Here is a 14685-nt window from a genome sequence, read left to right on the forward strand (position 1 = left end):
TGCAATAATGAACAATTTCACATCCAAATAATAAAAAATTGTTGGGAAGAATTTGCAAGATGTATGGGATGGGCCTATATTTAAAAAAAAACTATCCACCACAGATTATAAATCATTGTAAACAAAAAAAAAAAATACCAAAAGTCAAAAACAACGGCGGGCACGATAAACTTGCGATAAATAATAATTTATAAGATATTTATAATTCAAATACATAGTTAATCTGATAGTGACGTAGACGGTGACTGAAAGAATTTTGTACCTTTGAACTATACACTCGTACAAGTTAAAGTCTTGTTATATTGTTAAGTTTTAACCTAAAAATACAAAGTTTTACGATAAAATCGCCAAAATGTTCAAAGTAAGTTGGTTCTCTAGTCTTGTTTAAATGTAAATCGGCTAGGTAAAGATATGGTCAGTGGGTCGTCTTAGGGGCGGAGTTCTTAGTTTCTCCTTTGAAAGTCTCCTAGATATTTTGTGCTTTTATAACCTATAGAATGCTATGTTGCCGATTTTGTTAAGTAACATTTTTTGGAGTATTTACTGGCATGGTTAAGTGACTTTGTCAGCCTTATCAGAAACACTGTACATACAAAATGCTTTTAGTACCTACTTTAGTACAACATAAAGGTTGCATACGATATTCATAGGCTGTATGAAGTTTTTCTGTGAAGAAATATAATTTCTATGCTTTGCTCTAGGGTCTAGTTGGTTTGGTGACTGGCGGTGCCTCAGGACTGGGTCGCGCAACAGTTGAACAACTTTTAAAGCAAGGAGGACGAGTTATAATTTGTGATCTCCCTTCAAGTTCCGGACAGGAGACGGCAAAGCAGCTGAAAGAAAATGTCGCCTTTGTTCCAGTAGATGTAAGTAAAGTTAACTTTTTATCCATTTACGACCATACCGACCGACGCATAGGTAAGCCCTAGTCATCTTATAAGCGTGCGAACCTGTCTAATGTTTAACCTAATATACCCCGCTAATTATAAAACAGTTGTGTCTCGTGTATATCTGCACTCTGGCATACAACAGGTTAAGTTCATCCCTGTCTATGGCTTGGGAAACAAGTGAACTCTAGGTATTCTTGACTTGATCTTAATCATATAGGTACTTTAATACAAAAGAGACATGTATTTAATGTTTGGTCAACCGTTGATTATTAAGTCTCCATTGAAATGAAATGAAAATATGAATTATTCGAGATATGGTTAACAGAAAAGGTGGTATAAGCAAAAAAAGTTACTTAACATATCTCGTCTTAAATGCTTAAACCTATGCAAGCTAATTTCTATAATTAATATATTCTTCTATTGTGTAGAAGCACCCTTCAAAAAGCCAAGCTGTTAACTTCTTTTTCAATATTGCTTTAGGTAGTTCTCTAATTTCTCTTGGCATTTTATTATATTATGTTAATTACCATTCAACTATTTTTCTTATGTAAGGTATATCTACATCTTTCCATTCTTAATTTAGTAGGATCTCTCTGCTTAAATTTACAATCATCACTGACTTGTCAAATTGTCAAAATATTACAGGTAACTTCAGAGCAAGATATCAAGAATGCTCTTCAGACAACCATAGACAAGTTCGGCCGTTTAGACGTGGTCGTCAACTGTGCTGGTGTAGCCACTGCTTCAAGAGTCTACAATTTCAAAAAGGATCAGCCCTTTGACTTGAAGAGTTTCCAAAGGACTGTTGAGGTATGTTGGTTACATAAACTAAATTATAAATCTGAATAATGTTTTTGCTTGGATGCTAAGAAGAAGAAGACGCTGGATGCAGGTCGCCTCCAACAGGTATCTGTGGAGATCTAAGGGGAAGGCCTATGTTCAGCAGTGGACGTCCTATGGCTGAGATGATGATGATGATGATGCTATTTAGAAGTGTGTTTTTAGAAGCACTAGGCTGATTTGAAGTGTTTGTCTATGTTTGATAGCCCATGCATCAAGGTACTCTATAGGCTACTTTTTGTCCGGCTATGCAATGTAGTTTCCATAGAAAGCGAGTGAAACCACTAGTGGAACCTCGTATTTTATAATTATTTATTAGAAATTGCTAGATTGTTAGAAGTCATGGCAAAGACAAAGCTGTGCAGATCCATCATAAAGTTAAGGAATGCTTGACCCTAACATAGTTGAGAAGGTTATTAGAAATTGCTTAATTTATTAATAGAATCAAAATTGCAAAATAATAACCTCTCCAATAATTATGTAAGTTGTGTTACAATCATTATACCTATCTTATCAAGACCTTTTCTTCAATTATTTAGTGGGTGGTAGAGATAACAATGATAAGAATCCTCATGTCAATTGAGTTCATTTTGTGAATGTAAACAGTTTTATACTGTAGATATCAATAATTTGATATATTTGCACAATATTGAAATATTATTACACGTCTCCTGTTGGGAATCCTCCTGAGAATAATCAAATATTATTGCATTTTTGTATGGCACGTTAAACTGTAGGTCCCGGCTGTCATAGAACATCATTGGCAGTTGTTACGGGTAGTCAGAAGCCGGTGGGGTTGCCCGGGTGACTGGGTTGAGGGGGCCAGATAGGGCAGTTGCTCCTTATAAAGCGCTGGTACTCAGCTACATCTGGTAAGACTGGAAGCCGACCCCAACATAGTTGGGAAAAAGGCTTGGAGGATGATGATGTGTAAAGTAATGACCCTTAATTAAAATAAAATCCTGTAGGTAGTATTTTTGCACAGTATTTTACTGAAAATACAAATTCGAATTGGAAGAAAATTGAATTTTCATATAAACCTCTATTACACAGCAACCATGTTGTTTAGAATTTTAATTTTTGTAATGTAGAAGTGGTCAACATGTAAATAATTATTATTTACATGTTAACCACTTCTTGTCTACAATACGGCCACAATAGTTAAACATTTGTGGCCTTACTACAAAAACTTTAAACCCTGTTTTACACTTGTCTAATAAAATTTTGGCTGCAAAATGAACCATATGTCAACGTCATAATTTGTAATTTTTTTAGACAAGGCATAAATTGACGTTTAAAAGTTTTTGTGGTAAGACTATAAGTGTGTATCACACATGATTCAAGGGACAATGTTAACTTACCTTTTTACAATACAAACATATTATGCAGTCCACGCTACTACATTTTATCTTAATACGGGCTATCAGCCCACAGAGACTTCAAAGTTTTTCAATTAATTTCACTTGCATCTTATGATGTGTGATTATAATCCGATTTGTTTTGAGCCTTTACATGAGTCTTCTTTTTTTATTTAATTCCAGGTCAACTTAATAGGAACATTCAATGTTATCCGGTTATCAGCTGGTCTCATCGGAAAGAATGCACCAGATGCTGATGGTCAGCGAGGAGTCATCGTGAACACAGCCAGTGTAGCTGCGTTTGATGGACAGGTAATATCAGTCTAATATGTCATAAATTAAGTTCTTTTCCAAGAACTCTAACCCCTGCACTCAGAGACATTTAATAATTAATTAAGTCACTCCTTAGTGAAGGAACGGCTTAAGTAACCATTAAATATCTCTGAGTGTGTCCATAAGTTTAGTTTGCTGTTGTAATCGCTTTCCAATAGTCAAAATGTGTGAACAAACAAAAGACTTCTGTGTATCCTCGATATGTCAGATGGCAATTACTGTGGAGAGACAGGGTAATTTGACTAAAACGGTAGTTAGAGCAGCTTAGAACCAGCAAGCATGGCTTTGATCCTATAACGAATTCCTTAAGAAGGCACATTAAATTGGTCCCTACTGTCATTTGTACATCTTTGGCAGTCAGAAACCAGAATGTGACAAAACTTAGCAAATAGCAAGAGCTGTGTAACGGAGTAAAGGAGATCAGAGAAATTATTTCCATGACTACTCAGCCACACCCAGTGGAAGCTTAGTCCAAGACTTCCAAGATAGTTTTGCAAAGCCTACCTATGTAGTTGACTTAATTTGGGATGGCAAACAGTCGGCGTGTGCAGACTTCTACCAGTGTATATCATCATCCTCCGAGCCTTTACCCAACTATGTTGGGTTCGGCTTCCAGTCTAACCAGATTCAGCTGAGTATCAGTGCTTTACCAGAAGCGACTGCCTGTCTGACCTCCTCAACCCAGTTACTCGGACAACCCAATACCCCTTGTTCTACCAGTGTATACCACTGATTAATAATGCTGTGGATACTTTACAATATTTTGTTTGCAGATCGGTCAAGCCGCATACTCAGCTTCGAAAGCCGGAGTGGTGGGCATGACATTACCCATTGCCAGGGATCTAGCCAAGCAGGGCATCAGAGTCGTCACAATTGCACCAGGTTAGTACATATCATATCGTTATTGCATTCCATAATGTACGTACATTATTTACACATACATTCACTACATAGTATAAAACAAAGTTGCTTTTTCTGTCCCTGTGTCCCTTTGCATGTTTAAATCTTCGTTTTCTTTTTGTTATTAAAGAGAAAGGTTTATATGTATAAAACCATACATTCAATAGTGGGGAAATACTGTTGCTTGTATCATAAAGTTTTTTGCATTCCATAATGTACATTATTTACACACACATAAAATACACACAATAAAAAGTTTCCGCAAATTGGTTATGAGCGGTTTATATGTGTTTAGGGTTTAGTTAGGTTGTTCTCTAAGGAGATCAACCATCTGCGCAAGACATATTATAGTGCGCAAGCACTTGCGCAGACACGGGTGCAATCTCCGTTCCTTCACTCTCATACCCCGATGGGATGGAATGTGACACTTCCAGTAAAGATCAGGAGCAGGACCGACGTACTTTTAGGGACATGGGGTATATTAATCACCAACTTCCAGACTCTAGGTTGCTTAGTGAAAGGTTCTTAAAAACACGAAGCTATTTCAGAAGTATACCTATACTATAACCCAAATTCATAACTTTTGACACTATTATTATTTAAAGTCTCTCAATCTAGTTATTTAGGTTTCTTAATTTTTCATTATTTACGAATCCTTCATAAACTTATCTTTTCCAGGTCTATTCCGTACACCAATGATGGAGATGCTTCCTGAACCAGCCATCAAGAGTTTGGAAGCCACAGTGCCGTTCCCTCCCCGGCTTGGAGCACCCAGTGAATTTGCTCTCCTCGTCCAAAGCATTATTCAGAACCCCATGCTGAACGGTGAAACCATTCGTCTCGATGGATCACTACGGATGCAGCCTTAGGTATGCTACTCTGATGAAATGTAGATAGAATATCAATAAAAAATTTAAATCTGGGCTATTAGATATAAAGTGTAATGTACAGTAGTTATTTTACATGTTCCATTATGGTAGAGAAATAAACATTTATTTACAATACATATTTAGTTTTGATTTTTACTCTATGTACTACTTACCTTATATTTATATAGTTTTATTAGTAGTTCTTTGTAGTGTAGAATCGAGTATTGTACCCTAAGTATTTGATTTGTACAGTCATTCTGTCAATGGATAAGTACACCAAGTTAATCTATGTAGTATGTAGTTCTTCAATCTCAGGTGTCGAAGAACGGAATGAGGTTTTACCAAGATTCAAGATTCAATGTGTTTGAAACAAAGTTCCTTATTCTACTTTAATATTCGTATTATGAACAAGTAACTTAAAAAGAACCCTAAATATTAGTATTTGAATCATAGCACAAAATTGTTGGGAGACCCAAACCTGGCCAGGCTGTTAATTGAACATCTTTGAGAGTCGTTGCGTCGAATGGGTTGAAGAGGTCAGACAGGCAGTAGCTCCATGTAAAACGCTGGTACTTATCTGCATCTAATAAGACTGTAAGCTAGCCGATCCCGACTTATTTTAGAAAAGGCTAGGCAGGTGATATTTGAGATACTGTCTCACGCCTATGACTGAAGTGGAAAGCTTGAAGTAGGGAACAGCGTCAGTCAGCTGTGTCACCCGCTTCCTAAGGAAACTACTTTCCACACCCGAGTAAAACGTAGCCGATTTTTTATTCTGGTTTTTAAGGTATATTTAGGCCAATTCTCATGAAAATCCATTCAGTCGTTTTTGGGTAAAAGAAGATGAAACATCCACAGCCACACACACAATCACTTTGTGTGTTTATAATATTAGTACGAGGGTGGCTGACATCCGAAAGTACATAGATACTTAAAAAAGTTGCATTGGTACCTTCTTGCCTGACCTGAAATCGAACCCACGCATACTTGAGGGGTAGATTCTTTACCTACCAGGCCACCACGTGGATGAAACATAATTAGCCAGAATAATATGTTATTACATATAACGAATTATTCTATTATTTGTGCCGGCTAGGTATATCTAATTTGCACTCCTTCGGCGACTGTAACAGTCGTTACATGTATTAAGAAGCCAGAAAGACGGACAACCAGTCATCAAGTTATTCTGGTACCCAGCAGTTATTACTGGTTTCTAGCTGCATCAATACGCCACGCTAGAAGAAACTATGTTGGGGTTTAACATAGTTTGGCAAAAGATTGGATGAAAGATTCTACGGAATTTCAGCTCGTTCAGTCCAGCTTAGCAATGAATCATCCTTTTTATCGTCCCACTACTGGACACCGGCCTCCTCTCAAATAGCTAATTATTGGGCGTTAATCACCACGCTTGCTCAATGCCGGTTGGTGATTTACGACATTATAGTCCAGGTTTCCTCGAGATGTTAACTACACCTTTAATCAGTCATTGGTGTCCGAGATATACTTAAAAAGTACATTTGGGATACAAATTTAGGAAAATTGCAGTCGCTCCTTGTAAAGCGCTGGTACTCAACTGAATCCGGTTAGACTTGAAGCCGACTCCAGCATAGTTGGGACAAGGCTTGGATGATGATGATGATGCATTGGCACTTGCTTGACCTGGAATCGTACCCACACTCATACTCACACTTGGAGCTTGTTTCTTAATGAATGTATAATATAAATGTGAAATACCTACTCCCAAAAAATGTTAGGAGGAAATTCATGATTAGGTAAATTATCGTGACACCGTTTATGTTTTTGGCTATTATCATAAGCCGTATTGCGTCTTTGGCGATAAGGAAAGAACATGACCTACTTTAGCGTGTGATAACAAAACATTATCGAAATAACTTTCCGTAATCTATTTGAATCCTTTGTTTTGCATAATTTTATTATCTACAGATAGCATTTCGCGATAGATTCCATTATTTGGTACCCTGCGAATTTATGAATAGATACTTTCCATTTTGTTTTAATTATTTATCGTTTTGGACATAGGAAATAGGAAGGGAAAAACCCTTTTCAGGGTTATTTCGTGCCATCCTATTTTGTCCCTTTTTTCTCACGAATCGCGAAATATAGGTAAAGCTGAAAATACCAAAGACCTGGTTAAGTTCTATGTTCCCTTGAACTCACGCACCAGAGGAATCTTCTGCGCATGAGTCACTTGATCGGTTTTATTGTATTGCTTTGTGAAATAAGGTTTCGTATAATATCTTTGTTCAACCACCCTGTTGGCAATATGGGTTAGCTATTGTAGTAAGTAAACTATCTACAGAAGGCAAAGTGTAACGAGTCAAACAGGTTTATTGATCACGAAGCTGTTTATTAGTCAGACTTAACATAGTTACAGGGGAGAAATGAAATGAGGATTATTTAAACGAAAATATCATTTATTTCTACAATAACGGGCGGCGGCGAGCGCGCGCCACGCCGCCGGCGCTTACGTGCGTCTCACAATATTTATTAATCACCATGAAAATAAATACATTGAAGATGCTCAGGCGACATCTCACACCGCCTTACATTATCATCTATGTTGCCATCTAAAAATAGATCATTGTGTTTTAAACTTAATGACACCTCTAAACAATAATGACAATAAAAATAAGTTTAAAGATTTAGCGACAACAATAACTATTATTTCGTAATGTATAAAAGACGCAAAATGTGAGGTAATGACACGGTACATAATTATGTGGCTGTGGTAGCTAATGCCGGTTGCTCCACTCTAACTGAACTTCGACGAAGTTGCCATTCAGTGACATTTCACAAGTCTTTCATTGTAAATATTAAATGTCTAGTAGGAAATGTGTGATAATTAGTCGTGCCGTGACAAGTTCACATTTTATAGTTACAAAAAATGAAAATATTATTTACTATTCATAAGTGATGTTAGCAGTGAGTGATGTGGTGTCCAAACGTCTAACGATCAAATAGAGCTAAGTTAAATAGCGAACACTGGTTCAGTTAAAATAGGAGCAGCCTCACAATAAGCCTTCGTGGCTGAACATTAGTGGATGCACTTATTTTATATAACTATGACAACGGTCAGCGGACCGAGTTGCGAGGGTCGTGTTCCACTCGAGGCGTGGGGCGGTTCGCTTCGGGGCGGGCGATGACCGCGGCCTGCCCTCGACTCGTCACCTCACCGCCTTCCATAACCGTAACACATAAATAGCCATACATCTAAGATGGTATCAGTTATTACATCTCATTATTATCAACAGCATGTGCGGTATTGCATTGGTATTTGCCAGCCCCATGTTTTCAGATACAACAATAACCATTTAAGATGAATGAAAACTGTATACCTCGCCCTATCTATATGTACAATTGATAAAGTAGAACTAACACGGCGCGCGAAACAAAGTTAGGTGCAACAGAAATTATCGCTTAGGTACTTAAAATTTACAGCTAGTATGAACCCTTCAGGCTGAGGCCTGTCGATTCGCTCAAATTCACATCCTCACATAAACTTAACCACGAGAATACTATACACAGACTAAAGTTAAACAACATCGACTGAGATTAATCCTAACTTATCGTTAATGAACAACAAAGTGGTAAACTTACAAATTGCAACGCCTTGTGTATGCGCGTCAGTTAGCGTTACGTTTAGCGATATTTTGGAATGTGTGCGACGCGTACATAGTCATCAGTAACCGATCACCCAACAAGTTATTATCGAACAAAGCACGTGATGACGAAACGATTGATGCAAGTGAAGCGCTCGCCGCGGCCGGGCCGGCGCGGACGATCGCTGCCAGCGAATCTGAGCGAAGTAACAGTGCCGTACGCGGCGAACATTACGCTCCCGTGAGCGAGCGGCGCGCCGCCCACCGCAGCGCCATGATCCCCGCTGCGCACTTTGTTTACTATCTATCACTTACAATGTACTTGAACTCAAAATTTACATTTACATAGAACACTTATCGTGTACCTTAAATTTAAAATACTTATAATTTTAAGTCATAAATATAGATATTACTTACAATAAACGCTAAAATACAACTTAACGTTGCACATTACAACCTAATCTTAGATGTAAATAGTAGGTTTAGATTTTATATATTCAAATCAATTAAATATTGAAGGATGAAAATGATAGTTGATTAAATCAAATGTGAAGCGGGTGTCAAAAGTCGTAGGTAATAATAGCAAATGAATCGACTAACAAACCTAAAGATTATGAACACTGGCACCTTGATTGTTGAACCGTTTATTGTCGAGATAATGTAAGCCTTTGTATATCGTAGTGTAACGTTGTACTTTTATGGTCGATCGCGTACGGGCAGTGGATGATATTGCAGCGGGACTGACCCCGGCGTAGGTCGGAACAGCCCCGGGGCTGCGATGGTCGCCGTCGAGGACAGCGTCTAGCCCTATTCGATCAATGAATGGCACACGTCTAATTTGCGCTCCGACGCCACTAAATTGAAGGGTCACTATGCATACACTTGACAACTCAATACATACAGTATAATGTTATAACCCATTGATAAAATACTATATTTTAGATAGAATAAATATGCAAACTTTGATGACATTATCACGATGGATTAGTTTATTGCGGTCATTTAGGCGTCACGCTATATTTCAACTAAAAATCCGTTGTAATATTAAGTTTGCGTGCATCGGATGAACCATTATGAGTCAGCTGTGTAAGACATTCATTCTTCCATTGAGGAAAGCAATTAATGATTTAGTGCCAATAATAGTATTAGTTGGTGATTGTCAAGAAGTTACTGACAATTACAATTTAGTAACGCGTAGTGTATTGAAGTAAGGTGGACGTACTGGATATACACAAAGCTATCGTCTAATGCAAACAAGCCTCAAGAAATATAAATACGTAAAAATACTATACTATTGTTATACGTGTATTGTATGCATGTAGTACTCATTTGCTCCGCGGCAATATGAAACGACTCCTTGAATTGGAAACGTGAATCTTGCTTGAATAATATATCTATCAAAATAATACTGTATATCTAAGCAAAAAATATCCATGTGACTGATGATAAAATATTAATATTTAAAATGGTAACATGTTTGGTAAAATATTCACGGATCTAATTGAAGAAGTCTAACATTGAGGTATAAACGGCTTCCGAACTAGTGGTGCTAATGTTTTTAACTTGTCTATAACCATAGTATTAAGATTTCTTAGATTACCGACTCTCAACCTGAACCCAGTCGATAACCAAGGTCTACTTTAAAGCTGCACTGGACAAACGGGTGATTTGATTAACTTGGTCACAATTAAACACTGCACTCGCGGAATTACGAGCAAAATAATGACCCACGCCGTCTAATGTACTTAACTATGTCATACCATCACAGATCAGCTTTGCCTTCAATAAAGCGCCTAAACTTGAGAAGCTGCGAGTTACTTCAATTCACTTTATACCACCGTTGCGTCGGTGACTCGGAATCGAAGTGACGTCATCGAAGAATACTTTGGACTAAGGACGATGTCGAACACAATCACATGAAAAGTGCGTCAAAATCTAATTAAAATCATTGAACTGATTACAAAGAAATATGTACTACCGAACGAACAATCAGCACGTGCTTATTCCAAACAGTTTCTTCCTATCGGAGCTTCTTTATGTACCTAGTTTAGTATAACATATGCATTAAGTTATAACAAGACGTACACATATGTAAGATTCTGATATAACGGTACTAAATATTTACATAGAAATATGTGGTCGTCGATTATAAAAGTGTAGACGAAATGTTACAATGAAAATGTATTAAACATGCTGATATTAAATACGGCAAATAACTTAAAACTGTTACAGTCGTAAATAAATATTTATAAAACTTTCAACAGTGCTCATTAAAGAAATTTAAGAATTGTGTATATTTTAAAAATTGTACCACAACAACGATTCGAGGAACTTTTTTTAAAGTTGTTTGTTTATTCATCTAAACAGGTACTTGACTGTCCTATTGTACCTTGACTGTATTCCAACTAGTATCAAGTCTATAGAAAGTTAATTCGTGAATTTATAAAACAATATCATGATAATAAAATTACAGTGTTTCTGAGTGTTCACTGGACGGTATTGTAGATAACGGTGCCATAGTTTTTGTACATATGAGAGCTTAGATAAAAAAACTAAGCCAAAATGAACAAACCATTATATTTTATCATAATTATTTACTCGTTGACGCAACCTACTAGCTAAACATTCGCACTTGGTGCATTGCCATTACGTAAAAAAAATATTGATTAAAACATCCATATTATAAAATAATTAATTAACTCATTCGTTACATATTACGTAGATGTAGCTCTGTGGTTGTTCAGCGGCTGCCGCGGGTGGGCGAGCGAACATCGCTATCATCTCGTATCAGATGCCAAAACAAACTGTTATCTACTGGGCAGTATCTTTATCAAATTGACACCATTGTAAAATTAAAACGTTTTCAAATTAAATTTGTAACGTCACTATGACCGTTTAACATACAGTATATGATACCACTTTATATTCAATATTATGTATAATCACTTCCACTTTAAAAGTAGATCTTTACACTTGATTACGTACGCTACTATATTATTTGTTAGAAAAATACGAAATCATGTACTTTCAGTTAACATATTATATATGTTAATAAAGAACAATATGTTTTATATAAAAATACATCGCCTTCCTCGGCCGTCAGCCGATAGACGCTAGTACCCATATTTTTAAAAATCTATGATTTTTAAGGCTTCTTGCACGTATGTTGAGACATATTTTACATAATTACACAATCATAAGTCGAATAAATCACTGTAAACGTGCTTATGCTATTTACAAGGATTATATTTTGATTTTGTACTGGTATGGCCGATATTACAATACTTGATTAATTTTATACAACATTCAGATAAACATTTTTTAAGGAACAACTGTAAAATTTTAAATTTGATTTAATTGCGATTAACTATTATTCTTTACATTATATAATACACAAAGACCAATATCAACATTCGATAAAATTTCTTTCTTAACACAATCAAGCCCAATATCTATACTTAATAAAGTTGTCACATTTTCACACCCATGAACAATCACTCACGCCGCGAGACATGTAAGCTTATAGAACACAACGCTTTATAAGATATTAGTGAAGAAAATTTATTATACATTCAATTATAAAGTGCTTTATAGTCTTAAAAAGAAGATAATCGATAAATTTAATAAGTAACTTCAAAAGAAATAAAATTGGGCATCGCAAGCTGCGTTGCACGACCACAACATAATTATTGTACGTACGTATGGTACTGAATACAACTAACAATTATAATTATATTATACATAATGATCATTTCAACTAACATTAAAACGGTTTTCAAATTTCTTCGTTTATAATCACAGACACTTTCCTAAAATATGTATTGTAATATTTCCCTTTACTTACGCACCGGAGTTAAAGAGAACCTAGTAATATTATAATGTACTTACTCAATTTTGAAGTAACACGATATAGACTGCTAAATAAATTAACCATAGCTACACAAGACTGGTGTATAATATTTGTATATTATTTTACAGACATTAGGTAGATAAATATTTGTTTTATCTGTATCGGACTAGGCACGCGCGGCACCACCGGCCGGCGCTCGGCGCAATAACTTAAATTTGATAATCACACACCAAGTTACAAACTAAAACTAACTAATAAGTAAAGTTTGTTGCATATTCTATCTTATGTGTTGTCGGGAGCGCTTGGCGCTTTTGTGGTCTGTTGCTCCTTACTGAGACTTCAAGATCTGGAAGCAGAAATGGTCACACATTACTATTTGCTCTCCACTATTTCAACAAAATTAACATACCCACCCAAACCTCAGTTACCGAAGCGTGATATACATACTATTCAAATTATGTAACAATGTAACTAGAGCTTATTTAAAACTGGTTTTAAGCGGTTTACAATAGATATGTTGACACGTTTCGGTATTCTTAATACCTAATAATTCAAAGCCTTATTGTAATTCTGAACAGCAATTATTAAATTGTATGTCAAAACGAGGAACCCAAGAAAATCTTTTTCAAAAGAACATTTTGAGATACATAAGACTCAGAATCATTGATCCCGACGACTTTATAATATAGAAAAATGTAACTAAAATAATTAAGGATTATAAATAAACATAAAATGGAAGAGGCAATATCAGTGAAAAGAAAATAAAGAAAAGGTAATTTTCGGGATAATATCAAACATGGTGAGCTATTGAATTAGTATGTAAAAGTGTATCAGAAAATATTTTAAGACATCAGATACATATTGAGTTAAACTATGTCGAAGGGTGATCTGAGCATAAGTTTAAGTTGATTTGGATAAAGTTATGCTCATCAAGACCACACAATTCAATTCCTTCGTTTCTGAGTACACCAAAAAGACTAACCTCAAAAACTCACATTGTTTTAGCGATATTATATTTGAGGATGTACGCATATAATGTTGTAATGTTTTAATAAATGCTCGTGCGATTTACAATGGAATTCGGGACGAACGCGGACTCAATGAGACTCGATCAAATGTGACATTTAATTGATATCCAGAATAACTGTAGTATTTCTCTCAGTTTATATAGAAAACTTCAAGAGGTATCCATTTATATGAGCCACAAATAAATCTAATCGGGATTAAACACGACGCATCCCCTGAAAATTGTGGAGTAACTTAATATTTTTTTTAATTAATAAAATCGACAGGGCTGATGTCACCTTTCCATAATCGCGCGTGCATTACAACGTACTGAGGACTTTGCCTGCCAATTGATTTAAAAACGAGAAAAGCACCGGAATAATTTGTTACAAAACCAACTTGTCAGAAGTATGCCAATTCGCGTAACTAAAAAATAAAAAGGTAGCTATTTATGTTTGTTTCATAAAAATGCTTGTAAACTTTTAATTACAGCAGACTAAAAGTATAAATTATAATAAATTGCAGTGAAAAAAGTGCCAAAAACATAATTAAGTTTGAAAAGGTGCATGTTGGAAGTGCGAGGATGGTCTCGATGTTTATTAGAATGCTTACTCTATATTGGCGATTGTTGCTCAATCGCGTCGCTAGGCAGGAATCCGCACCTGGTACACACAGAGCAATATCTTATAGTGTACACATCTTTACTTGATACACCAAAAAGGTGCCTGGCGTAAACCTTTTTGGTACTGTGACTTACATCATAAGATATGTATCGGTCGCTATATCTTATACTAAGACTTGCAAGTATCAAGCTTCACAAATGTATGGTCCTCTACGACAACTTGTCTAAAGAGACCATCCTCTGTTAGATCTGTATGTTTTTTGGTATTCACACTACAATGTGTCAATATTCTTTGAAACAGTTTCTTTTACCACGAGATGGCATACCGCGTTGTTAAAACACAACATCAATTTGACTACACAACACTTCACAAAAACGAAAACAATTTCTCATTTCTA

The 14685-nt window shown here is 36.0% G+C and overlaps 2 protein-coding genes across 2 annotated transcripts in view; one reads left to right on the plus strand and one right to left on the minus strand.

The window, feature by feature from the left end:
- The first annotated feature begins 219 nt into the window (after positions 1-219).
- LOC110373884 (3-hydroxyacyl-CoA dehydrogenase type-2) lies at positions 220-5325 on the plus strand. The gene is made up of 6 exons (XM_064036039.1): positions 220-361; positions 702-866; positions 1536-1700; positions 3272-3400; positions 4195-4303; positions 5000-5325. The coding sequence occupies exons 1-6, from the start codon at positions 353-355 to the stop codon at positions 5188-5190; spliced, it is 768 nt and encodes a 255-aa protein (XP_063892109.1). The 5' UTR covers positions 220-352; the 3' UTR covers positions 5191-5325.
- Positions 5326-7604: 2279 nt separating this feature from the next.
- The window catches only part of LOC110373890 (nuclear hormone receptor FTZ-F1), a 62278-nt gene continuing 55197 nt past the window's right edge, over positions 7605-14685 (minus strand). Inside the window, 2 exon segments of the mRNA XM_021331327.3 lie at positions 7605-13006; positions 14278-14327. Of these exon segments, the coding sequence (XP_021187002.1) occupies positions 12989-13006; positions 14278-14327 (68 nt within the window). The 3' untranslated portion in view covers positions 7605-12988.

Source organism: Helicoverpa armigera, chromosome 1 (genome assembly GCF_030705265.1).
Source record: "Helicoverpa armigera isolate CAAS_96S chromosome 1, ASM3070526v1, whole genome shotgun sequence".
Taxonomy (NCBI): domain Eukaryota; kingdom Metazoa; phylum Arthropoda; class Insecta; order Lepidoptera; family Noctuidae; genus Helicoverpa; species Helicoverpa armigera.